The sequence below is a fragment of the Myxocyprinus asiaticus genome, chromosome 47 (genome assembly GCF_019703515.2).
Source record: "Myxocyprinus asiaticus isolate MX2 ecotype Aquarium Trade chromosome 47, UBuf_Myxa_2, whole genome shotgun sequence".
In the NCBI taxonomy this organism is placed as follows: domain Eukaryota; kingdom Metazoa; phylum Chordata; class Actinopteri; order Cypriniformes; family Catostomidae; genus Myxocyprinus; species Myxocyprinus asiaticus.
This window is the reverse complement of record NC_059390.1, coordinates 16241069-16268581: the sequence shown is the minus strand read 5'-3', so window position 1 is coordinate 16268581 and position 27513 is coordinate 16241069. Positions and strand designations below refer to the sequence as shown.

Sequence of the window (27513 nt, the reverse complement as noted above, 5' to 3'; positions counted from 1 at the left end):
TTTGCTCTGATGGTAGGAATATTTCTTATAACGTTCCGGGCACATGATTAATTGCATACATTTTTTAACACATTAAATCAACAGCCCTAAATATAATATAATATAATATAATAACTGCAAACAGGTTTGGAATGACATGGGGTGAATATATAGACCTTATTCACACTAGCGCCATCTTTAATTTTTAATGGAAATGACAACAAGGCTGTGAGGAATAGATTTAATTAATTAATTAATTAATTAATTAATTTTCTTTATTTATCACACATTATACATTTGCACATATACAGTGAAATTCTTCTTTTCACATATCCCAGCTAGGCTGGGGTCAGAGTGCTGGGTCAGCCATGATACAGCGCCCCTGGAGCAGATAGGGTCAAGGGCCCAACAGTGGCATCTTGGTAGTGCTGGGGCTTGAACACCTGACCTTCTGATCAGTAACCCAGAGCCTTAACCGCTGAGCTACCACTGCCCCCACTGCACAAATTTACCATCTCTTCAGTGGCACAAATGGTATAAAGCTGTATAAAGCTCATAGATCACATCTGATTTTCCACAACTCATGTTGTCTGGAGTTCTTTGTATACTGAATGTTCTTGGACAGATTTTGTCTGCGGAACGATCCATAAACACTTTAAGCTGCAGTACAGCCCATTGAAGACACTGTAAATCTATCCCTCACAGCCTCGTTGTCATTCCCATTAAAAATCAAAGATGGCGCTAGTGTGAATAAGGTCTAATGGCAGTTTTCTTTTTGTGTGAACTATTGTATTTGTATACATAGTGTGTGTCCATATGTTTTCAGGTAGTGGAAGAGCTTGATGGCCCCTGTCTTGAATGGGATGAGGAATATTTGTTGTCTGAGTCACCTCCTTTACAAGAGCTCAGACCTGATCAGCAGATGCTTCAGGAGCTGGATGATGAAGCAGAGCTGCAGGCCTTGAAAGAGGAGGAGGAGGACCAGACAAAGACCATGGGGGACAAGATCCAGGGAGTCATGGAAAGGACTGAGAAAGAAGGTGAAGCAACCCAGGATTCAGGAGTAGAAACTGAAGAGCTACAAAGAGACACTACTCTCTCCCCAACGGCTCTACCAGATGACATCACTGACAAAGAATCGCAAGGTGAGAGCAACATCATGAATCAATTAGGCTTGTTTTTACATAGAGGATTTAGTGTAATTTGCAAACAGGATTATGTGGAAGTTCCAATCATAGTCTTAAACTGTACGCTTCATGACAAGATGCTGATTTAAGGTTTTATATACTGAAATAGAAACAAAGTTATATGGTTAGTTTTTCTTCTTTAATGGACTATATTTTTAGACTGTAATTATGTGTTTCTGCCTTTTATTTAGCAGAGTAAATCATGCAGACTTTTATATTTTTTTTTAATATTTAAATAATTTAATGTACATTTAGATCACTATACTTTGTGTTATATTACCCAGGCATTGATTTTAAACTAGTAAGCGCTGCTGTGATTGGGTTTCAAATACAGCAGCTGAGGGAGTAACAGTAAATGTGGCATCTTTCTATTTTTTTCCGTCTTTTTAAAAGCCATAGAGATTTTTTTTCTTTTGTTGTTAAAGCAAACGGGGATGAAAAATGTAAATTTACTATGATTTCCAATTCACCACTATAGAAGTTTACCCCTTTAAAGTTTACTTCCACATTCCAAACTGGTTCATGAAGAATCATTCTGGAGGTGAAGAGTTCTCCATTTACTTCTCATGGTACTGTGCATTTGAGACCTCATAGATGTCTGCTCTGAATGGTTACAGTGGTTCTGAAACACATCCAGAGCACAATGAGTCTTCGTCAAAGGGTGTGTAATCCTTTCTTAATCCCCAGAGCCACAGGGCATGCAGCCATCCCTGAAGTTTTTAAAAGATTCTGGAAATGAAGGGTCACTGTAGCTCCAGACCTTTTTTGGCTTTCCACCCCACAGGTTTTGCCATATTTGGCCACACTCAGCAATGCAAAGTGAACCCCCTCCCCATCCTTCCTCACATGATTGCAGATTAACCATTAGAGGCTTGTCACTTCATAAACCCCATTATCTGGTCATAAAAACTAGACATGACAGTGAGTAATTTTAAGTTTACAAAAAGTGGGACATAACAATAGGACTGTTTCATATTTGACACAGTCAATTTTAAATAAAAATTGGACTTATTTACTTTCTTAATACATGGCCCTACACATTCAGATTCGTCAGTGCATTTTGTTCCAAAGGAAAAAAAAAACATCTTTATTTTTCATTAAAATTTGATAACTCGCACTGCCTCTGAAATAACTCCTTTCCAGCTAACATCATCTATGCTGGAAATAATGTTACCTATGTTGTAGGTAATGCAACCTTTATAAAATCTTGCCAATATTTAACACAATAATTTTATACCGGTTAATGTAATAAAGGTTATGGTAAATTAAAATATATCAGATTTGAAAATTAAAAGACACTCTCAAAGGTGAATTTGATCTTAAGCCTCCACATCCCAGTCAAAAAGTGTCCTCAAAAGTGGTTGCAGACAGTTTCAGGAGAGCCGTATTCCTCTACATTCAACTCGCATTCAGGTCTGGAGCATTCTGGAATGGAGCATTGGTGTGGAATGCCCACTTTTCACAAACCAATCAATACCTGATTGATAAAATCATATCCCTCCCTACATTTTTTATTTTTAAATGTAATATCCTGTTTCATGCAGAAATGTGCCCAAATATTGAAATAAATGGGTTTGTGAATGTCATTTCATGGTGACTTATTTTTGCTCTATTTCAGAAACTCCATTTGTGGGTGAGGCTGGAATGCAGAGGCATTGCACATCTCCAAAGGTATACTTGGGTTCCTCTCACCTCCATTTCCCGTAGTCTACAAACTACAAGCAACCAAATTAATTGTAATTAAATGTCATTCTTATGATGCGAGATCAGCCATTTTATGCACATTGATATTGTCGATTTCAAAGCGTTTCATTCTTTTGATTTACAGATAAAAGCCTGCAGAGTGCCTGACCATGAAATTCAAAAAAACAATTTTATTTGAGCTTGTCATGTGTTAGGCATGCCAAGCCACATTGTTTTTTACATTGTCATGGCAATTCAATTTACTCTTTTTGAATTGGCATAATTGGTCAGTGTGTCATGTGAGTGCCTACTGCCAGGACGATGACAGTTTTACTAGGTGTTGCTACCAGAAATCTTATAGTACTGAGATAACAACCTTTGCGGTTCTATCATTGGAGAGAGCATAACAGCTGTAACGGTCAACTAGCATTTTACGACAGTTTGCTGATACCTTCCGGTCGTAAAATCATCCGAGTCTTCTCATATAAAACAGCAATTTTATCATAGTAAACTCCACACATAGTTCACTCCAAAATGACTGTTTAGTGTAAAACATGTTGAAGATTAGCAGACAGGCGGTTAATTAATTAAATGAGCTGTTTCCTCACAAAGCGGTTTATTCAGCATTGTGAAGCATCTCCTCCATAGACATCCATTCAAAAAGAATGGCCTCTTGTCTCCTCGCCAGTGTACCACCATAGAATGTCTATGGAATGGCTGCGTTATGCTAATCTATGTTAACCCTGTAGGCTTCCCTATCAGAAGGGCTTTGATGCTACCTCCTGAATGCTTGCAGGAAATGGCATGACACTTTGAGTCAGTACACACACACTAAAGTAGTCTTCCACATAGCACCTGAGTGAACTTGACACGGTTTGCCTTGCAAATGTTTAGAGTGTGGATTTTCTCCCATCAGTATTCAAAAGTAGCCAAACACAATATTTCAACTTTGGAGAGTTGTTCTCTTTGGCAGAGTAGAGGCTCATTTTTGCTGGCCCTCTGAATCTTTTCTTGGCCACTGCAGGAGGAATCCAGACTCCCAGAATGCACTGGGCCTGAAGACACCCACGAGCAGGCTGCTCCTCTGCCTCACACCCACAGTCAGTGTGCTGGTAAGAGCTCTTCCCCTCTGCTTATCTTTCTCTGCATTATGCTCTCTAGCATATTAGTAACTTACCAGGATTACCATTTATTTTCTCATTTGAATAGAATAAAATATTTTCACAGTGTAACATTTAAGGTCCTTTTTTGGGTGATTTGTTTTTAAGAAATAGTTCACCTAAAATTTTAAATTCTGTCATAATTTATTCACCCTCATGTTGCTCCAAACCTGTTTGATCTTTCTTTTGTAGAACACAAAAGGAGATATTTTACAGAATGTCATGATTGCTGATTTCCTTAAAATTGTGTTTGATAGTGACTCACTTAAAAGCTTAAAAAGGTGCCCAGAAGTGTCATAAAAGTAGTCCATGTGACTCATATTCCAAGTCATATGAACACTTTGTATGATTAAAAAAACAAAACTTAAGTCTCTATTCACTCTGATTAACTCTATATACAGATATCAAATGAAATATTACAGCTAGTTGAAGTCAGAAGTTTATATACACTAGGGGTTGAAGTAATTAAAACTAATTTTTTTAACCACTCCACAGATTTAATATTAGCAAACTATAGTTTTGGCAAGTCGTTTAGGACATCTACTTTGTGCATGACGCAAGTAATTTTTCCAACAATTGTTTACAGCCAGATTATTTCACTTTTTTTTTTTTCTTTTTTTTTTTTCAAGAAACAAAAATAAACCACAACACACAAACAAAAGAACAGATACTGTCAGCACTGCTTATAAATGCTACATGTATTTACATGATATGATAATACCATATAAAAATTATTGAATGAAAAACACTTTACAGTGTTAAAAGAATGTCTTATCGCTCGGTAAGATAATCACGAATAGATTTTGAAACCCTTAACCAGGCCTTCGATTGTTATGGGCCTGGCTTTGTTAAGTCTGTATTGCATATTCAGTAACCACAGTCTTGTTGTACCTGCATTAGTACCCCACCAAAGTTTGAATATTGTCTTCTTTGCTGCAGTAAAGCCTGAAAAAAAAAATCCTTTTGTCCATTGATTCAAAGAAGAGTCATCATTCAGAAGACACAGGAAGGGATCCCGAATAATAGTAGACCCAATCATTTCTTCTAGAGTACAACAAACTTGAGCCCAGAAATTATTTATAACTAAACATTCCCAAAACATATGATATACTGTGCCAACTACAGCACTTTGGCATAAAGTACAGTTAGGATTGGATGTTAAACCCATTCTGTATCGTCTGTATGGTGTAGCATAAGCTCTATGAATGGTTTTAAAATGGATAAGCTGGTGACTCCAATTTCAAGAAGTTTTGCTTACGTTTGACCATACCGTATGCCAATCAGGACAAAGGCCAACCTTTTCTAACTCCTTTTCCCAAACAATCTCAATTGGCAGATGTTTGCATTGTGCTTCTGAAAGGGAGGTGTACATTTTGGAAACCAGGCCTCTAGAACTTTTTATACGATCAAACCATGCCGACATAGGATGAGAAGTTAGTGATGTGTTCCATGGAACTCCATATGCTTTCATGGCTGATCTCAATCTCAAAAAAGAAAAAAAAAAATCCATCTTTGCTGAATATGTCTCCTAACGTATGAATTCCCTTGGAGACCCAGAGTGGAGATGTAAAAGGTTTATTCCCTGTCAATAAATTGGTATTATTCCACAATGGAGAAAGTTTATGAAATGTAGGTACATTTCCAAACATTTTTTCTGCCTTTTTCCACACTACAAGACAATTAAAAATTAAGGTCCCCAATTTAACTAAGTTTTCTATGCTTTAAATCTATGTGTGGAAGATCTTGTAATCTATTAGGTTGTGCAGTTGAAGCCTCTATAGATCTCCAGGGTACCTTAGAGACATCGTCCATCCAAACACTCAAAGCTCTCAGTTGAAATGCCCAGAAGTAAAATTTTAAGTTGGGGATAGACAACCCTCCCTTCAGTCTGGTGCGTCACAAAACAGTTGATTTAATTCTAGCTCATTTACCACTCCATATGAACTTAGACATCATAGACTGGGTCTGTTCAAGAAACTTAGGAGGAGGAGATGTTGGGATCATGAAAAACAAGAAGGCAAGGAAGAATGTTCATCTTAATAGAGACCCTTCCTTGTAAAGAGATTGGAAGAGTATTGCAACGCTGTACATCTTTTTACATTTTTTGAGAGATTTCCCCATAATTTTTGTTAACTGTTTCCAACAATTTGTGTTTATTTTAATTCCTAGATAAGAGATAAAATTGCTAGTGGGAATAGATGGAGGATATTGGACATTACGAGCTGCTAAATTCAAGGGGAGTAGTGTAGATTTGTGGCAGTTTATTTGCTAAATTTTTTAAGTCATTAAACAATGATAATACTTGCGGGACTGATTCCTTAACATTGCAGAGGAACAGAAGGATGTCATCTGCATAAAGAGAAATGGAATGTTTGGAGCCACGAACAACAATGGGGTACATAGATTTATGTTCTCTTATGGCTTGCGCAAGGGGCTCTAACGATAATACAAATAATAATGGTGAGAGAGGACAGCCTTGTCTTGTTCTCCTGAAAGGATGAAAACTGACAGATACCTGTGATCACAGATGGCAGGGGAGCTTCGTATCAGGTTTGTATCATAGACATACATTTTGGACCAAATCCTTAATGTGTCATTACTGCCCATGAGTATGACCACTCCAACCTGTCAAAAGACTTTTCGGCATCTAACGAGAGTACTGCGCAGTCTTCTGAGAACGATTCTGCCATATCAACAATATGCAACAATCTACGAACATTATCCGCAGCCAATTGCCCCCTGATGAAGCCTGTCTGGTCGTAATGGATTAATTTATCAATTACCTTATCTAAGTGTATTGCAAGAGCTTTGGTGTATAATTTAGCATCCCCACAGATCAATGAAATGGGGTGGTAACTGGAACACTCCAGGGGATCCTTTCTATCTTTTAACAATAAACGTTATAAGAGCAGTCTTCTGATCCCTATGAAGCGTTTTATTCTCTAAAGTACGATTCATAGATTCTAATATTAAATCTCCTACTATGTCCCATATAGCTAATTAAAGCTCTGGTCGAATTCCATCAGAGCCAGGAGATTTACCCCTTTGAAGAGACTCTACTGCTGTCTTTAGCTCATCAAGCGTTAAAGGCTCTTCCAAAAAATCTATATCGATGGGCTGTAACTTTGATAAGGTTATGCTATTAAGAAATGTTTTGCATTCATATAAATCCAGAACATTTTCAGAAGTGCACAGATTCTTGTAAAAATTACAGAATACCTGATTAATTTCTTTGGGGTCTGTTATAATTTCACCCACACTATTTCTAATGGCATTAATTGAAGATTTTGCTTCATTTTGTTTTAATTTCCATGCTAACAATCGGCTAGGCCTGTCTCCCTGAAAATAATATTTCTGATTAGTTCTATGTAAAATTAATTCAGCCTTTTGCAGAGACAGAGAATTGTATTCTCCCCTTAAAGCTGATAAGACATTAGCTCTTTGATCTGTGAACTGTTCCTTCTGTTGCCTCTCCAAAGATTCAACCTCTTGTTCAATCTCTGCCAATCTCCTAGTTCTTGACGCTTTTAGCTTTGAGGAAAAAGCAATAGAGACCACTCTTATAAAACACTTGCATGTCTTCCATAATATTTACCGATTGTTACATTGTGAACAATTGATCTCCAAGAACTCTTTAATCTGTTGTTTAATATGCATCTTAAATTCTGAGTTCGTCAGGAGACTATCATTAAATCGCAACCTGTGTTGCTTGGAGGCAGGGGCAAAGGGAATAATATTGCTAAGTATCGGGGAGTGGTCTGAAATAAGGATGGGCAACATTTTATATAAGGGATATTATTCATCAGAAATGGTGAGACAAATATATAATCAATCCTAGAAGATGTATGATGTCGGGCCAAATAAAAAGAGAAGTCTTTAACGTTATTTTTTCTGATATAAATGTTTTCAGCACAATAGAAGATGCCGGCAAATAGCTTTGAACCCCAACCGAACAATCCAACACTGGGTCTAAAAAGGAGTTGAAGTCACCTCTTATAACAAGAGCAGTGTCAGGAAATTTCTGTGAACTTTTTTCGACTGACATAAGAAATGAGTCAAATTAATTTGGGGGCATAGATAGAAGCCAAAAGCAACTTTGTGTTGTTAATATTAATAAGAACACATACACATCTTCCATTTACCACATTCTCCATGTAATCAATAGACATCTGTAACTTCCTGTCTACTAAAATCAAAACTCCCTTTGTTTTAGTATCTGCACATGAGTGTGCCAACACTTTGAAACGTCTGTTTTGAAAGTGATGAACATCAATGGACTTTAAATGCGTTCCTTGTATTAATGCTACGGATACACATTTACGGTGTAAAAATTCCAAGCATCTAATGCATTTGATAGGGGAATTTAACCCTCATACATTCCAGCTAATTACATAGAGCCCCGCCATTCAAATAGTTAGGATATTGGACATCATACAGAAAGGGAATTTTTTGTATGTTTCATCTCCATGCGAGAAGACACTGTATGCAGTATTTAACATCTTAGCCAAACGAACAATTGTGCTGACAGTTATAACTATATACACAAAAATTAACCAGCCGCCAGGGCATGTTTCACGACCCTAAGGCTAGAAAGAAAAAAAAATTATCACGAGCAGTGACTGTTTAGATGGCGATGCAATCAACTAAAATTCCTCATTCCCCGACATCTTAAAATCTCATACCTCGCAGTACATAAGCATATATAATGTAAAACAACGTAGTCAAATAAACAGTAAAAACCTTTATGGCATCTAAGCAGTCTGCGTCAATAGTTGCGCTGAGTTTCCGTTTGAGCCCCCACCGTGGTGTGAAGGGAATCGAATCGGGAGTTCACTTTTTGCAAAGACCTTCCAAATTCCTCAACATCATGTGCGAGAACATAGACGGTTTCATTAGCTTGCTTGATTTGGCATTTCAAATCTGTTAATTGTGGTATCACCAAGCTATCTACAGCCCCTTTAACCAGCACCAAGATTGCTGCGTCGAAGTACTGCTGTTGCTCTGTCAGGGCCTGTTTCACAGCTCTAAAGGTGGCTTCGTCGAGGTCTTCAGTTAGTACGGTCATAGTTTCCTTCGGTTTTTTCTTAACCGGAGAATTTATACATTGCCTTCTTGAGGTCACGTCAGATTGTTTAACTTTTAATTGACTATCACAATTCCAGTGGGTCAGAAGTTTACATACACTAAGTTAACTGTGCCTTTAAGCAGCTTGGAAAATTCCAGAAAATTATGTCAAGCCTTTAGACAATTAGCCAATCAGCTTCTGATAGGAGGTGTACTGAATTGGAGGTGTACCTGTGGATGTATTTTAAGACCTACCTTCAAACTCAGTGCCTCTTTACTTGACATCATGGGGAAATAAAGAATAAAAAAAATCAGCCAGCACCTCAGAAAAACAATTGTGGACCTCCACAATTCTGATTCATCCTTGGGAGCAATTTCCAAATGCCTGAAGGTACCACGTTCACCTGCACAAACAATAGTACGCAAGTATAAACACTATGGGACCATGCAGCCATCATACCACTCAGGAAGGAGACACATTCTCCTAGAGATGAACGTAGTTTGGTGCGAAAAGTGCAAATCAATCCCAAAACAATAGCGAAGGAACTTGTGAAGATGCTGGAGGAAACAGGTAGACAAGTATCTATATCCACAGTAACACGAGTCCTATATCGACATAACCTGAAAGGCTGCTCAGCAAGAAAGAAGCCACTGCTCCAAAACCGCCATAAAAATGCCAGACTACAGTTTGCAAGTGCACATGGGGACAAAGATCTTACTTTTTGGAGAAATGTCCTCTGGTCTAATGAAAAAAAAAATTGAACTGTTTGGCCATAATGACCATTGTTATGTTTGAAGGAAAAAGGGTGAGGCTTACAAGCTGAAGAACACCATCCCGACCGTGAAGCATGAGGGTGGCAGCAGCATGTTGTGGGGGTGCTTTGCTGCAGGAGGGACTGGTGCACTTCACAAAATAGATGGCATCATGTGGAAGGAAAATTATGTAGATATATTGAAGCAACATCTCAAGACATCAGCCAGGAAGTTAAAGCTCGGTCGCAAATGGGTCTTCCAAATGGACAGTGACCCCAAGCATACCTCCAAAGTTGTGGCAAAGTGGCTTAAGGACAGCAAAGCCAAGGTATTGGAGTGGCCATCACAAAGCCCTGACCTTAATCCAATAGAAAATTTGTGGGCAGAACTGAAAAAGCGTGTGCGAGCAAGGAGGCCTACAAACCTGACTCAGTTACACCAGTTCTGTCTGGAGGAATGGGCCAAAATTCCAGCAACTTATTGTGAGAAGCTTTTGGAAGGCTACCCCAAACGTTTGACCCAAGTTAAACAGTTTAAAGGCAATGCTACCAAATACTAACAAAGTGTATGTAAACTTCTAACCCACTGGGTATGTGATGAAAGAAGTAAAAGCTGAAATAAAGAATTCTCTCCACTCTTATTCTGACGTTTCACATTCTTAAAGTAGTGATCCTAACTGACCTAAGACAGGGAATGTTTTCTACGATTAAATGTCAGGAATTGTGAAAAACTGAGTTTAAATGTATTTGGCTAAGGTGTATGTAAACTTCTGACTTCAACTGAATGTCACTATCAAATATATCAATATCAAACTTCATTGGATCTTGTGTGTCTTGCGACTAAACATCATGACACAAGAACCAATGACGTTTGATGTTATTGACACATGATTGATGATTTCATTTGAGAGTGAATATCTACTTTAAAAGCTACTTCGACTACATTTACTGTTATGGTGGGCTTTTTTTGTTGTTGTTGTTGCTTGACAGTCCAGAGTGACTATCTTTCATTATATGGTGATAAGATGTGAAGATTTAAGAGAGATTTCCTCTTGTTTTTTCACAAAAGAAAGTCGTATGGGTTTGGAACAGGGTCAGAAATTCAGGGGGGCTTGGAGCAAAAATGGTGCAAAAAATGACAAAAATGCCCCCAGAATTTCTTACATTTTTTTATTATAGCCCTAGTTAAACATATTATGGCATAAAATATGGATTAATGTTGATTTCATTCTAGAGGAAAGAGGCAATAATTCTCAATCTCAATATTAAAGAGGCCCTATTATGCTTTTTGGGATTTTACCTTTCCTTTAGTGTGTAATATAGCTGTTTGTGCATGTAAAAGGTCTGCAATATTACAAAGCACAGAGTCCACGCCAAAGGGAGTTACTCTCTCCCACAGAAAACACTGCTCCTGAACTACCTGAAACGCTTGGTTTGCAGTCCAACCATTACTTCCATGACATAGCTACGTCACTATGTAATACATTTGCATAATGCCCGCCTCAGGAATGCGCTGCTCAGGAAGCCACTTGGTTATGGTAAGGGGCGTTACATTTCTGACACATGCTCGAAGCGGTTGACCAATCACAACAGATGGGGCCAGCTGACAAATCAGAGCAGACTATTTGCCCCCCTAGATTTGATTTCAGACACTGGTTTGGAATAACATAGGTTTGGGTAAAATGAATTTTTCCTTTAATATGATGTGATGTATTTACTTGAAATTTGCATTTGTGGTTCTATATCTAAATGAGTATTTACTCTGTCGTGCACATAGCAGTTACAACTACTTTTTTCCTCCTTAAATGACCGAACACGTCTCCCTCCCTCTCTCTTCAGATGACCTATCACTGAGCTCTGAGACACCCCATGAGCAGGTGACCTCAGTCCCAGACCTCATTTCATGTCCTGGACTCTCCTCTCTTGTTACATCTGAGATGATATCTCTCTCCACACCTCAGTCTGAAGCAGATGAATTCATTTCTTTGACCGGAAGGTGAGGCGCTACACCCCGATTTTTTTTTTTTTTTTTTTTTTTGCTTGTACATTTTCCATACATAAACATTTGCTTGTTGATTTGCTTTGGCTCATTGCTATAAAGTGCTAGTTAATGATTCATCAAAATGAAATTATGGTCTACTTACTTTTGAAATGTCACCCACACACCCCATGATCACATTTGCTAGTCAAATGTGTGTTGTCTTTTCTGGGGGGGGGGGGCGTTGTTGCTATTTATAGACTTATTAAAGAATTATTATTACTACCCAAACCAGCTTTGCATGCATACCATGCACCTGTCTATCCGGGCTTGGACCAAAGCACCATCCACGCTCTGCTGGAGCGTATTGAGTACAGCTGCATCCTGATAGTTCAGAAAATAAAACGAAAATAAAGTGGCTTTTCTCTTTCCTCTCGGGCCAGGAGTCAGCAGCAGTCTGCAGCCACAAACAGAGGACCTGAGGGAAAGTTTGCGGCGGCCACAGCCGACATGAGTGACTCGCAGGTCAGTTTGAGGAAGCTGAGGATACTAAGAGGAAGTTCGTTACGTTTGTAGTGCTGCTTGCAATTTCTCCCCACTTCCCCTTCTGTATTTCTCGGTCTTTCTAGTGTTGCCCTGTTCTCTCGTCACATTACTTTGTGAAAAACTTCCTGATCGGCTTCTCTGTGTTGTGAGAGAATAGCTCTTCTTTCTGTTGTGCCATAAAGGTGGGCGTGCAGTTGGTGACTTGAAGGAGTCTGGATGGCGGTAAGGAGGAATGTACAGGATGTGCATAACATGTATAGGATGTGATCTTGTGCCATGGGTGTTTATTCTGATAGCTCTGTGTGTGCTGCTTTGCAAGAACCAGGAAAATCCAATAATATAAGTGCATAAGATGGGAATCTGCCAAAATCATTTCTGTAAATATTATTTGCCTAATTGCTTGTCCAGAATCAGAGACAAACTACTGTTTGTATATTTTCTTTATGTGCAAAGTCAACTGTTGAAAAATGAAACGTGTGTAGTGCTGATTGGCTCATTGTTAACTGTGCCTCATGAAAATTGATCACTATGATAATATGGAAGATATTCAGGTGAACTTGGAATGCAATCAAAATAAACTCCACTATCTGAGGGATTTTTACATTTCGGTTCATTCACAGTTAGCAAAAGTGTTGAGCTGTGTCAAACTAGTAATACTTAGACAGCCGTCAGAACATCAGTGTAATGTGATGTTGTGCAATGTGTCCAACTCTCTTTTCAGTATTGTAGATAAGGGCTACAAAGACTCATCTACAACTTATGTTAGACCTGTGTGGTTTTATAGAAATGCCTTACTATGGGTAGCCCTAAATGGCTTTTTCAATAGCCAGTGTTGATATCTTATAAGCAGGGTTGACCGAAATCTATATAATACAATGGCGAATCAGACAGACAATATTGCTACATATTACACTGATTTTGTTTTAGAACAGAATATTTTTATTATCTATTGACAAGGCTGTCTGCAAATTTGGACTGCCACTGACATAAGCGGGACTACCAAATCTGTTAATCAGCTAAGCAGCAGTTATCATATCAAAATGGTCGAATATCATCTGATTAATTGTCTGTCTGATACATCTTTCTGCCACTAACTTTTACACAAGTCAGATATGAATACAGAAAAGCTGGCTGCTTTAAATAATGAAATACAACAAGACTTTGTTGATCCCAGTTGGGAAATCCAGGTATTGCTAGATGGGGAATAGTCAAAGCAGTTAAAGAAATGTTCTGGGTTCAGTACAAGTTAAGCTCAGTCTGCAGCATGTTGATTACCACAGAAAATAATATAGAAAAAAAAAGAAGCAAATATTCTGGTTACAGTGAAGCACTTAAAGGGGTCAAGTAAATGGGGCCAGTCCATAAACATTAAAATACACACTATTTCAAAAGTATAGCCACAATACATAAACATTAAACGTGTTACCATGTGATTAAAAACAGGAATTTACTGACTTTGTAGCATTTACCTGATTGTAGGGTTTATCAGTGTTACGTCATCGTGACAGTGAAGTTGTAATATTGGATATAACTTTACACTTACAAGGTAAGTGATATTATCACTCTAAAATCATGTCAACATGTACTGTATAATGTTCAAGTCTTGTAGTTAAACTTTTAAAACGATGTGCATTTTTTGTTAATGGACTGGACCCATTCTATTGTACAGTAAGTGCCTTACTGTAATGGCAATTATTAATTGTTTTTATTTTTATAAATGATGGATGTAAACATTTTTGTGGTATTCAACATCATACCACAAATGCTGTCGATTGAGCGTAACTTGTATTGAACCCTGAACATTCCATTTTGAAGTTTTTACTCCAGATCATTCTTTCTATAGGCTTCTATTTCCATTTTGCTTCTATTTTATGAGTTTGATAAGAAAATGTTTTGCTTATTGGCTGTTTGTGGTTTTTCGCCAGTATGTTTGCAACCAGTATAGCACTGCCCTGCTGGATTTCACTCCCACTTCTATGAACTCTGCCAGTACAAGTGCTCTCTCTCTCCCTCCCTCTCTTTTCATTCCTCTCTGTACCACCCTCTCTCTCTAACTCTCTTGTTTCCACTAATTTTCCCTTGCTTTCATTCTCTCTCTCTCTCTCTCTCTCTCTCTCTCTCTCTCTCTCTCTCTCTCTCTCTCTCTCTCACTCACACTCACTCTCGCTCTCTCTCCCAGCCAGCTGTAGGGCTCTCACACACATTATGTAAGATTCTAGCACTTCTCTCTCTCTCTTTGTATCAGTATGAGTATAGCTCTCATATTTCATCCGACATGTCATGGGACAGGTATTTTGTATGTTGTGTGTGATGCTTTGCATATGACAGTACTTTTCAGAAGTGTGAGTATGTGCTGCTCTGAGTGTATCACTGGGTCATTAATACAGTGGTGTTGTCATCTGTAGAAACTGAGCGCGGGCCAGCTTTCTGAAGTCTCTGCAAAATTGGAGAGGTGAGTTTGTTGTCTTTACATAGCTTGAGTGGCATTCAGTACATTTTAAAGAGAAAACTTACTCAAACATGAAAATTGATGTTATCTACACACCCTCATGTCGTTCCAAACCTGTATGACTTTTCTTTCATGGAGTAGGAAAAGAGACATTCTGTTGAATGTTGACTCTGCTGTTTTTTCCATAAGAATTCAATCCCGAATATTTTGCCAAACATCTCCTTTTGTGTTCCACGGAAGAAACAAGAAAAACCATACATGTTTGGAAAGACATGAAAGGGGCCATTTTCATTTCTGCATGAACCTTTAATTGTTTATTACCCATTTATTGTACTTTTAGTACATTTGTTTGTGTGTTTAGGAGTCTCTTGTTGCCAGTAGTGGAGGAAGAGGAGGCAATGCCTGAGGCAGTGGGGGTGAACTCACCAGGTAGAAGGAAGTAAACCTGAAAGAGTTTCCCTGTTGACACTGTAGCAGTGAAGGCTGTGCCTCTGATAACTCTCTCTTGCTTCCCCTCTCAGAAGACAAATACAAATCAGACCATACATTGACCACACCTGGATCAAACCCAGCAGCCACAGATGACCAACTGAAGGATCTTTCTGACAAGTCAAAGGATGTAACCCTTGACCCCACTGTAAGAAAGCGTGATCTTCCAACAGTCCCTGCTGCACAAGGCTCCAATAAAGTGACTCTGCCTCTGATTAACAAGCTCAAGAAGGTAAGAACTACTCATACCATAGAAGCATACAAAATAAAAAGAAAGCCAGGAGATTGCAGCCATACATGCTGTTCCAGGTACCAGATCAGTTTGTCTTAATCAACATAAAAACGTCATCCGATGCTTGTGTAAACTACAAGATCAGGTGTACTGAACAGTGGTGATTTCTCAGGGCCAGCAAAGCCTTCTCTGCTAGCGTAACATGCCTAATAAATAAATATTTTTTCTCATTGACCTTTTTGCCTGTGTACAGTACTGTGCAAAAGTCTTGGACACATAAGATGTTTCACAAAAACATTTGTCTTAAGATGGTTATTTATATCTTCAGCTATAGTGTGTCAATAGGAAATATAAATGTTAGACTCCCAAACATTACTTTTGCAAATAGAAAAGATTAGAATAGAAGAACAGGGAGCCCACAAAGCCCCCCACTGAACATCGTGTCAGTCTGAGATTACATAAAGAGACAGAAGCAGTTGAGACAGCCTAAATAGATAGTAGAACTGTGGCGAATTCTCCAAGAAGCTTGGAACATCCTATCTACCAACAACCAAGAAAAACTGTGTCCAGGTGTACCTAGGAGAATTGGTGCAGTTTTAAAGGCAAAATTTTTTCACAAGTGCCTAAAACTTTTGCACAGTACTGTATTTTCAATCGCTTTCCACTCCTAATTAATCTACAAATGAATAGGAAAAAACAAAAAGTTTATCCAATCAGAATTTATTCCTTGATGCTTACAAGCCAAAGTGTGACAACTGTTTCACAAATCGCATTCCCGAAGCCATGCTCCTTAACCAAAGCAGCGCCTGAGTCTGAACTCCACCCCATCAGGCCTTCATAATTTCTATAGAATCCCTCAACTGTGCAAGTGAATAGGCATCTAAAGCAGCCAATCAGATTGCTTTATTTGTTCTTGGTGGGTGGTCTTTAGGATATGTCCCAGTCGAGGCCTTCTAGCTGGCCTTGAGTGACGCAATCACGCTTTAAGTGATGTATGTAATTTGAAAGCAAAGAGTGCGAGATCTTGCTGATGAGTTGGCTGTCATCACTGCTGTTATTGCTGTTGAGAAAGAGATCCTTATGGATTTAAAAACCTGAGATGTTCTACATGATCATGCGATTGATTAATTAAACGGGAAAGGAGGACTGATTTTCACTTCAAGCAAATTGGTAAGTGCTTTTTGCATTGTTATAGCAGCTTCTGGAGTTTTCTAATTGTAAATTTGGCTGCTTGAGCATTCAGTGTCGGATCAAGTTTTGAAAAGTAATCGTGTACCCTGATGAAACAAACTTATTGCAAGCAAAATTTAAATCGCAAATATTATTAGAGAGCTTTTTCTTGGTATTAGACCTCCTTGGTTCTGGCTTTCGTGCATGGACGTGTTTTTAAAATGTCAATTGGTATTATTAGTTGACTGCCATGTAATGTGTCTTATTCATTTTGAAACTGTGTTTTCTTAGTGGCATGAATCGCACTGAAGGCCTAGACTTAAAATGCATGGGCCATGGCTGGTACTGAAGGTTGCATGCTTGCGTGGGACATGAACAAACTATTCCTAAATTAAATGGTCCTCTTACAGGAAAAGACCCACAGTATGGAAGCCATTGAGGAACAAAAAGCACAAGAGGACAGCAAGGCTTCAGTCACCACAGAAAAAGAAGGTAGAACTGTCTCATTCTCTACCTGTCTGACTCTCACCTCTAATTCTACTTAAAGGGATAGTTAACTACAAATGAGTTTTATGGCTTTTACTTAACCTCATGTTATTCGAAGTTTAGCAGAATGTCCAAGATGCATTCATCTATATACTGAACGTTGATGGGGACCAGGGTTGACAAGCTTCAAAGTAGACGACAAAGCACCATAACAGTATCATAAAAGTAGTTCTTGCAAACTGTGCATTATATTCCAAGTCTTCTTAAACTATTTAATAGCAGACTGAAACAGACTTAAATTTAAGTTATTCACTGAAAATCTTTCTTGAATGCTGTGGTCACTATTCACTTTCATTGTATGGAAAAGAGCATCTTGGACATTCTTCTGTATATAATTAACTCAATTTGTGTTCATACTGGTTTGGCACAGCATGAGTGTGAGAAAATAATTACAGAATTTTCATTTTTGGGTGATCTATGCCTTTCAGATCTTCGCTGTGTCTCAATCAGCTTCCTGTGTCGTGAATCAGTATATCCTGCATATGAATTCGGGCACTGGCAAAGGTGTTCATCCACTTAACAATGGGACACTTATGACTCAATCACCTACGACACGTTAACGAGCTCACGCATTGATGCACAGCTGTTATTTATCAGCACCATTGCTGTATATATGACACTATCGTTCATTTTCGTTGAAGATATTCAAATGTACAGTGTTATTATAACAGATAAATGTCATAAAGAAAGAAAAAAATAAATAGGAGTGTATTTTAAACCTTTTAACAAATCAAATATTTAAAAGATTGTTTCACTTTCATGGTAAAAATGAACGAAAGACATATCAAACAACATCTCTTTTAAAGAGCAAATAAGGCTTGTACTTAATAGTTTTACACTTATTCTAATGACACGAGAGACTTCTGAAGACATGACAACGTTTCCGATAAGGGAACATAGTGAGCAACGATGCTCCCTGGTTTTTATGGTGCATTGTGGGATATTTTTAGGGAGCGAGTGCTCTGTGAAGTATTTTGCGATTGAGACAGCCCTAAAAATGGCTGACTCCATGATCAGTGCCCTGACTACTGAACTAGGGATCTGATTGAGACACACCCCTTGTCTTTCCTCTGTAATATCAATCTCTCCAACTTCCTCAGGTGACACATCTGTCATCTCTGAAAATGCCAGCAATTCCACCACCAAAGATGACAAGAACAGGTTATAATGCTTTGTGTACTGATTTGATATCCATACATTTTGATCTGACTCAAGTGTGTCATCACATGACTCATTTGAAGTATTCATGTTCAGATTAATCTGTGCATTTTATCTGCAGACTGTCACCAAGTGACAAAGAGATAGAGGTGAGTTTATTTTTTATTTTTTATTGACTCAAGCCATTCAATTTCATTTCAATTTGTAGACTGTTTCTGTTTCACAGTGTTCTTTAAGTTTTTTCCTGTTGTATGGGTATATATGAAATGGCAATCTTATGCATGGGGTCATAGTATTGTAAAGGTGCACTTAGTAATTTTGTTCGTTTGTTAAGCTGTCTGATATGGCACTTTAACTGATGTGGATGCAGCAGCATGCAAAAGCAATAGTTTTGGTTAACTATGCCATTAAAGTAGAGTGCTATTAACAGTCAGCCATGATTAATTTATATTCGGTGAAGTGTCCAATAAGTTAACAGGAGGTTTTTACAGAGTTATAGAGAGTAGTATTTGGCAGGTTATGTAATCTCAGCATGGTGGCAATTAGACAGCCCAGCTCATCTAAAATGAAATGGCTTTAATTATGCTACTAAACTGAATGACTGGAGTCTCATGTCAGTGTACATTAATTTAATCATGTTTTTCTAGATTGCTATTCATTTCATTACTGAGTGCACCTTTAAGATATGTTGGTAGTTCATAACTACTGTAGGCTCACCCAGAATCTGCAATGGTTTTTATTTGTTATTTTATTGATTGTTGGAAAAATCTGTCAAATTGATTGAAATATGTAATAATGTTTTAAACAGAGTTAAAAGTTGAATTAGCCAGAATAATAATGAACATTCTAGGGATGAAGGGCATTGGAATTCTGCACAGATTTTGTGCAGAAATAGTCATCACCACTTATTGAGTAATATACCATTATTAGCATCAACTGTTTTGGAGAAGGATTCATGTATATTTACTGTGCAGTTGTGCTGAAGAATCAAGTTCTCTGGTCTCTCAGTGTAAAATGTTTCCTGTGTGTTTACTGTGTGCTCTTCTGCCAGGCTGAGTTCCACCGACTTTCTCTGGACTTCAAGTGTGACATGTTCACCCTAGAGAAGAGGCTCCGCATGGAGGAACGCTCTCGGGATCTAGCCGAGGAGAACGTCCGCAAGGAAGTGACCAGTTGTCAAGACCTCCTGCAGGTTTGTGTCATTTCATGCACACACTGTTGGTGCAGACATAAAATCAGTAGTTTATTTAGAAAATACATTTAGTGTGTATTTCAGGGTTGTATTTTCTCATTGCAAGCTGAAATTGCATTGCATAGGCTGATTCATCTCTGTAGTATTCCTCTGTGTAGAACACTGAATTTACAGCTTACAACAGCAATTTTTTACTGAAGTGTAATTTCTTATGCATTTTGGCATGAATTTCTCTGTCGTCAGTGTTTGAACATGAAGTCTGAATACTGTATACAGGATTCCCTGTCATCGAAAACCTAGAAAATTAGTGAATTTAATGTGTTTTCCAGGCTTGGAGTAAAACTTGTTTGCATTAGTGGCATTTGTAAGAAAATTGTTCTTTCAGTCTTTCAAAATCAGTCTGAATCAAAACTCCATATCCAGTAATCACAAACGTCTGGTAAGGTCATGGAAAAGTCATTGAAATTCATTCGTCTAAAATGGTGAGAACCATTGTGTTGTATAGGCCCTGATTCCACGGTGTGAGGAGGATAACCAGTCTATGGAGATCATCCATCGCTTGCAGAAGAACCTGGAGTTCCTCAACCAGTCCATGACCAGAGTTTCTAGTCGTTCAGAGATGCTTGGGGCCATTCATCAGGTTAGTGTTACCACCCGATTTACTAAGATTCTTCAAAGTGCTGCTAAAAGGGCCTGCTAAAGATCAGCACAGTAGCTTGTTTGTTTACTTCAAAGTATTTTCATATGTGTAGGAGAGCAGGGTGGGTAAAGCGGTGGAGGTGATGATTCAGCACGTAGAGAACCTGAGGAGGATGTACACCAAGGAGCATGCAGAACTTTTAGAGCTCAGGGAGAACCTCACGCCGAACGAGAGGTCCTTTGGGTTCCACACTGAGAGGGGTAATACTCATACTTACACGTATACACTCAACAGTATTACAGAATAGGGCTGAAGGGGGGTATATTGAATATTGAAAATATATTTGCGATGATTTTGCTTGAAATATGAAATTAAGAAGTTTTTTAAAAAATTTAAGAAACAGTGATTTTAGTGCGGTTTTTATTTGGCCATTAAGTTTCCCAAAGACCATGTCAATAGTTTCACGATCCTTCCTTGTCTTGTGACTTGCGAGTCTAGAAGCATTAAGACACCGGCGTTAGATTGGGTATATTCAATACATCTCTGTGAATGAGCCCAAACCTTCTGTTTAAGTAAATTTCTCTAAAACACACATTGAAAGTGTTTATTGAAGTCCCCTCGTGGCATTTTACATGCATTAAAATTAATTAAATTTATATCAGTAAATAATATTACAGATTACCTCTACTGTATTTCTTTACTATACAATAGTGAAAGTATGATATAGTCTTCTTTCTTGTGTTTAATTAGTGGAAAAACAGTGTGAAAAACATGACATTTTGAATCTACTTGTCAACAATGGCTGTTTGGTTAATTCTTTGTTTTCTTTTGTGCTTGCAGATGATTTTAGGAACAAGAAGCAGTCAACCGCACAACTTTTCAAAGTGAGTTAAGGCACAAAAACGCACCATGTTAATTGTCTCACAGAGCTCGATTTTACTGTGTGTTCTGTCCTAAGGTCACTAGCCGACGCATTAGTATAGCTGCCCTGCCCCGCAGCAGTGGAGGACACACCCATTTTGACATGGTGAGGAGTCCAGTTTGTTAAAGGGTCACAGAGAAATACTTTTGCTTGAAGACAACTGGAATATCTGTATAACCTCTGTTTTGAATTCAAAGCTCAAAGACACAGCAGATATGGAGGCAGAGAGACTCTCCCACCAGTCGTCATGGTAAGTAAAGGCAAAAGAGTAGGTGCTGTTGGGAGCAAATGTTCAACAAATCACCTTCATTTTGTCCCTTTGCTACAAAAAGTCTCAACAATTGGCTAGGGTGACAAACTATGTTCATTTGGCAGACGTTTTTATCCAAAGCCACTTTTAAGTGCGTTCATTCAATTATACATTTATCATTTTATGTGTTCTCTTGAAATCAAACTCTTGAATTTGCTGTTGCTAGCACCATGTTCTACCAGTTAAGCTACAGAAAATATGACAAAAGCACTGAATCCTAGGCACTGAATGACTAAGGTAGACAACTGGTCCCAGATGAGCACTTTAATATGAGAGGTTTCATACTGATTGTTTTTATACCAATCTAACCTAACACCGTGCACGTCTCCGCACTGTGGGAAAGGATATCATGGTTGTGTGTTGACCGCTTTACAGGAACATGGCAGCCAAGAGGCCACCCCTAAAGCGCTTCATTAGCTCGGGTACTTGGGCTGACATTGACGAGCCAACTCTGATGAGCAGGTAAGGTAACCTGTGAAGAACATGTGTACTGTTCGTCTTTCGGCCACCATTCCACTTTCATATTACAGCCGCAAACTAATTGTGCCATTGAAAGCTCAATGCATGCTGAGCAACAATCGAGGTCTTGAGCCAAGATGGTGGACGATCAGTGCTAGGTTTCAGCGTTGTGAACTTTGCACAGGTATGGATATGACACTGACTCGCACTCAGAGGTGGAGTGGAAAGAGGAACCAGAGGACAGAAGGACTAGTATAACTGACCTAGGCAACAAAATCACCTCCTTCATAATGCCAGCCAAGACGTTAGTGTACCTGCCGCCTCCCTGTCTCCGTATTAATTGTTCTACTTCAAAGTTCCGGCTTTACTAAAAAATGGAGGATTTTGGACAGTAATGTTGCTACATTTAGCTCCTATAGCTAAGCAAAGGAAATCTAACCTTTTGTGATTGGACATGGGGCACCATAGCTCTTCTGCTTTGCATTCACAAAATGAACACTGCATGTCTTCAGCTTCGGTTTGCAGCAAATAATCTGAGCAGCCCAGCTGTGGTTTCATAGATGCAGTTTGCTCAAGATTAAATTCTTAAAGAGATAGTTCACCCAAAAATGAAAATTCTGTAATTTATAACCCCCATGTTGTTTCAAAGCCATATGATTTTCTTTGCTCCGTGAAACACAAAAGGAGATGTTAGGCTGAATGTTAGGGACTGACAACCTGTCATCATTCACTTTCATTGCAGGGAAAGAAAGCAAATAGTGACTGATGCTAACATTCTGCCTAACATTTTTTTTGTGTTCCAGGGAAGAAAGTCATTTGTGAGGGTGAGAAAATTGACAAAATGTATATCTTACATATCCCCACCCCCACACACACAGGTGAAAAACAGTTGTGGATTCCATCTGGAAAATTGTAAGGCATTTGTATCCTGATTCCACAGTTGTGTGCTGAAGTTCTCTGTGGTATTTTCTTAAACAGGAGTCTGTTGAATTGTAAAAATATATTCACTAACTTTCAAAATATTTATAATGTTTATCCAGTGTTCCTGTTCCAAGAAATATCCTGTCTTTTATATGAGCTCTCACATACTTTGTCAAACATTGCTTTCAGTAACAGCTGTAATTTTTCACATTCCTCTGAATGCTCAACATTTTTTCTTTAGGGCTGTGAAACAATGTGCTCTTGCCTCAGCCGTCTCTGCTGTACATGCCAACATGATTATCAACTGTATTACTGTCTGTGCTGCTGAACATGTTACAATTCCTATTTATTTTGCATTGTTGATTGGAGACCAGCTTTGTATATTTCCAATTTTTTCTAATGCCAGAAACATACAACATTTTTATAAACATACAAATCTTTATTTTATGCGTTGTTGTATTCTGAAACGTATCAAAGCAATTCATAATGCAACACAAGTGTTGTATTCTTATTATTGCCACAAGGGGGTGCTATAACGTTTCTTAGTGTAAACTGTCTACAGCTACACTTTCTATTTCAGGTAGTGGTGGGGATTTAGATTCATACCAGTGACAAGTCTTTTGAATCCGTTTACCAAAAATAGTTTTTTATAGATTTTTTTCATTAACAGTTTCTGCAAATTGTTTTTAGAATTTGACTGCAAAGTCTTTTATGTTTTGAACAAGTTATTGCATTGAACCAAAAGCACAAATTCATTCATACCAGAACAAGTCTAATTATCTTTCATTAAAATTTGCGTGTCTACAAATCTACTTAAAGACTTCAGCACGGCAGTGTTAAAGTGTTTTCCCAGAAATGACAGCAAAGCATATCTATCATATTGTTAACTGCTAAGCACAACTTTTTATCAAGCGATACAAAAAAAGACAACAATAGTTGCCTAAAAAATAATTATACGTTTCAATAGCATCAATATGTCATTGCAATGTGTGGCCATCACTCACTTTTATTCATGATTCATCCGGCCCCTTTTCTCGTTGAACGAGATGACTGATTCATTCATTTTGTTCGCGATCGAGTGTACCAGTACATTTAGAAGAGTTGAGCACAATTGACTTGCATACTGAGCTGAACGAACGAAATGCCTCTTCTCGTTCAGTCAGAAGATCCTTATTCACGAACAAGATGACTGAGTGATTCATTCATTTAGTACGAGTATACCAGTACATTCAGTTAGTTTATGAATGAGACATCTAATCTCATTCAGACTCAAACGACGACTTGGCTGGTTCAGTGAATTGTGTATTCGTTTAGTGGGTGAAGCAAATCATATGCTCTTTCACAGTCTTTACAGGCATGAAAAGCCACCAAAGCAGCTCAATGGCTTCGAAAGGAAGAGATGTCAGTGAATGAAGAATATGAGTCAGTGTATGGAAGTGAAAGAGAACGATTCGTTCACTTAAATGATTTGTTCAAAAAGACTGATTTGTTTACAAAAGAAACATCACTACTTTCAGGTCAATTACTGTCATGGAGTAACAACAGTTTGAAGAGAATATTGCTGAGCAAGTGACAGCTGCTTAGACTGTCGACACATAGCTAGCTACCTGAATAATAACACATCTCGTTTAATGACACAGACATTTGAAGGTGCACTTGCAATGCGTTGGCCATGCATTTGTGTTTGCTTGCTTACATAGAGCATGTTTCTGTCCTAAGGTTATATATTAATTTTCTGTTTCTGCAGCTGAGATGCCTGCATGATTACAATAACTTGCAAAACACCTTGCTTCCTGTTGCTGAAATTATGCTGATGTACTTGCCAATATATTTCTTTCATTTTCCCTCCCAGCCCCAGTCCCAGCCCAACAGATCGCACTGCTCCCAGTCTGACAGAGGTGAGGCCTGCAGTGTCTAGAGGCACCAGAGGTGTTTGGATTTGGATGGCCTTGTTTGTAGTGCTAGCTGCTCTCCTGGCCCTGTTGGCGAGCTTGATGTTACAGCCAGCAGTGGACGCAGCACCTGTGGGTACCGGGGACTCATGGATGGCCATCCAGCAGCTTCTGTGGCCCTACACAGGGCTAAGGCACAACGGCCAACCTCCTGTGTAACAGACCGCAGCAGCCGGTCAGCTTCCGGTGAATGAGAGTTTGACCTGTACGCACTTACATAAAGGCACTAGGAGACAAAGAACTCTGAATTAGAATATGAGCTACAACACTGCTGCCTATACATCTATTAGAACACTTTGTGATCATTTCTTACTGATGGGAAAGAAAAATGTGGGTGACTTAAAAGGGATGTGCTGAAAATGGTGGACTGCTTGGAGCTTCGTAGAGATGCTGTGTACAGAAAGTGTTTAATATATTTTGTTTTATGACAGTACTGGCCAATCACACTATAAATTTGCATTTAGGTGAGATTTGCAGACTGCCCCGTAGAGGCAGTTGACATCAGCACAATGGTTACCTGAAAAGACTTCATTTTTAAAGCTTTTTTCTTCATCACTATGTTTTTATCACCAGATTGAAAGAGTATTGAGATGCCCTTTTTAAAAAAAACATTTTAAGTTAACTTATTATTTTACAGTTTTACTGCTGTAGATACATTTCTTTTTTTCTATTGTTTCAAACATGTGGTTTTTAATCCTCGTGGAGATGTTGGTTTGGTGTTCATTATAAATTCATACACTTTTGTATGTTCCAAAGATGGGGAGCGAAACTTTGCACAATAAAAGAAACTGATCCAACTAATCGCAATATTTACTGCAGAAAAACAAAATAGATCCTGAGGCTTCAGTCAGTCTGCATAAACTCATGCCTAAACATTTGATTGCATGTTCAAAGCAGTGAAATAAAATTAGGTAAATGGAATCAATCTCTAATATCCTCAAATTTTAACTATACATTTCTTTTAAGTAAATCTTACAAAAACAAGATCATATTTGAGCTAAAAATAAAAATAAAAAACTTTTTTTTTTTTACTTAAAATGAAGCATATTTTTTATGATCATTAGGATTTTTTGCATCATGCCATTCATTGTTGTGGAATATATTTTCATGGCAATTCAAATTATTGTAATGCACTGGGATGTTTTTTTTTTTTTTTGGTAAGTCTTCAATAAATGTCATTTTATTAAATTGAAATCTTAAATTAAAGGTAGGACAACAAATATATATATATTTTTTTCAAATTACAGTAATGAGAATTAATTTTTTTTTTTTTTTTTTTTTGTTTTTTTTTATAGTACAACAGTGAGAAAATGTGCTTCACTGTAATTGAAATAGGTGACATTTTTTCAAACTGAGCAATCAGGGGAGAAGAGCCTTGGTAAGAGAGGTGACCAAGAACCTGATGGTCACTCTGGTTGAGCTCCAGAGGTCATGTGTGGAGATGGGAGAAACTTGCAGAAGGACAACCATCACTGCAACAATCCACTGATCTGGGCTTTATGACAGAGTGGCCAGACAGAAGCCTCTCCTCGGTGCAAGACACACAAAAGTACCTAAAGGACTCTCAGACTGTGAGAAACAAGATTGATGAAGGTCTGATGAAATGAAGATTGAACTGTTTGGCCTTAATTCCAAGCATCATGTCTGGAGGAAACCAGGCACCGCTCATCACCTGCGCAATACCATCCCAACGGTGAAGCATGGTGGTGGTAACATGATGTGGGGGTGTTTTTCAGCAGCGGGGACTGGTCAGGGTTGAAGGAAAGCTGAACACAGCAAAATAGAGAGATCCTTAATGAAAACCTGGTCCAGAGCGCTCTGGTCCTCAGACTGGGCAGAAGGTTTACTTTCCAACAGGACAATTACCCTAAGCACACAGCCAAGACAATGCAAGAGTGGCTTAGGGACAACTCTGTGAATGTCCTTGAGTAGCCCAGCCAGAGCCCAGACTTGAATCCAATCTAACATCTCTGGAGAGACCTGAAAATGGTTGTCCACATACGGTCTTGTCCAACTTGACAGAGCTTGAGAGGATCTACAGAAAAGAGTGGCAGAAAATCCCCAAATCCAGGTGTGCAAAGCTTGTCGCATCATACCCAAAAATACTTAATCCAAACTAAGGCCATAATCGCTCCCAAAGGTGCTGAGTTAAGGGTCTGAATACTTATGTCAATGTGATATTTAAGTTTTTTCTTTATAATACATTTGCAAAGTTATCAAAAATCTGGTTTTCGCTTTGTCATTATGGGGTATGGAGTGTAGATTGATGTGGACATTTAAAAAAAAAAAAAAAAAAAAAACATTTTAGCATAAGGCTGCAACATAACAAAATGTGAAAAATGAAGGGGTCTGAATACTTTCTGAATGCACTGTATATAAATATAAGCAAAATAGATTTTTTTTTTTTTCTTTGGATTTTGGGTTGAGCCAGGCATCATCTTGAAAGATTCATCCACTTTTATTTATTTTTTTTACATTGAAGGAATGTTCCGGGTTCAATACAAGTTAAGCTCAATCGACAGCATTTGTGGCATAATATTGATTACTACAAACATGAATTTTGACTTGCACTTCCTTTTCTTAAAAAAACAAAACAAACAAACAAAAAAAAAAACAGCAAGAATCTGGGTCACAGTGAGGCACTTACAATGGAAGTTAATGTGAGGAGTCAAAATTAATTTTTGTGGTAATCAACATTATGCCACAAATGCTGTTGATTGAGCT

General features: G+C 38.2%; 1 protein-coding gene across 2 annotated transcripts in view; it reads left to right on the top strand.

Moving 5' to 3' along the window:
• Positions 1-25586, top strand: part of LOC127436721 (inositol 1,4,5-triphosphate receptor associated 2-like) — a 41051-nt gene extending 15465 nt beyond the window's left edge. The window contains exons 18-37 of one of the 2 annotated variants that reach the window (XM_051691037.1): positions 806-1124; positions 2785-2837; positions 3874-3961; positions 11665-11821; positions 12247-12328; positions 14755-14801; positions 15160-15227; positions 15320-15519; positions 17100-17181; positions 18336-18396; positions 18515-18542; positions 19445-19585; positions 20091-20225; positions 20338-20485; positions 21066-21109; positions 21184-21252; positions 21345-21397; positions 21833-21919; positions 22101-22220; positions 24690-25586. In XM_051691037.1, the coding sequence (XP_051546997.1) occupies positions 806-1124; positions 2785-2837; positions 3874-3961; positions 11665-11821; positions 12247-12328; positions 14755-14801; positions 15160-15227; positions 15320-15519; positions 17100-17181; positions 18336-18396; positions 18515-18542; positions 19445-19585; positions 20091-20225; positions 20338-20485; positions 21066-21109; positions 21184-21252; positions 21345-21397; positions 21833-21919; positions 22101-22220; positions 24690-24948 (2241 nt within the window). In that variant the 3' untranslated portion in view covers positions 24949-25586. The remainder of the gene's footprint in view (positions 1-805; positions 1125-2784; positions 2838-3873; positions 3962-11664; positions 11822-12246; positions 12329-14754; positions 14802-15159; positions 15228-15319; positions 15520-17099; positions 17182-18335; positions 18397-18514; positions 18543-19444; positions 19586-20090; positions 20226-20337; positions 20486-21065; positions 21110-21183; positions 21253-21344; positions 21398-21832; positions 21920-22100; positions 22221-24689) is intronic. The other variant, XM_051691038.1, reaches the window with a different exon arrangement.
• The last annotated feature ends 1927 nt before the right edge of the window (positions 25587-27513 follow it).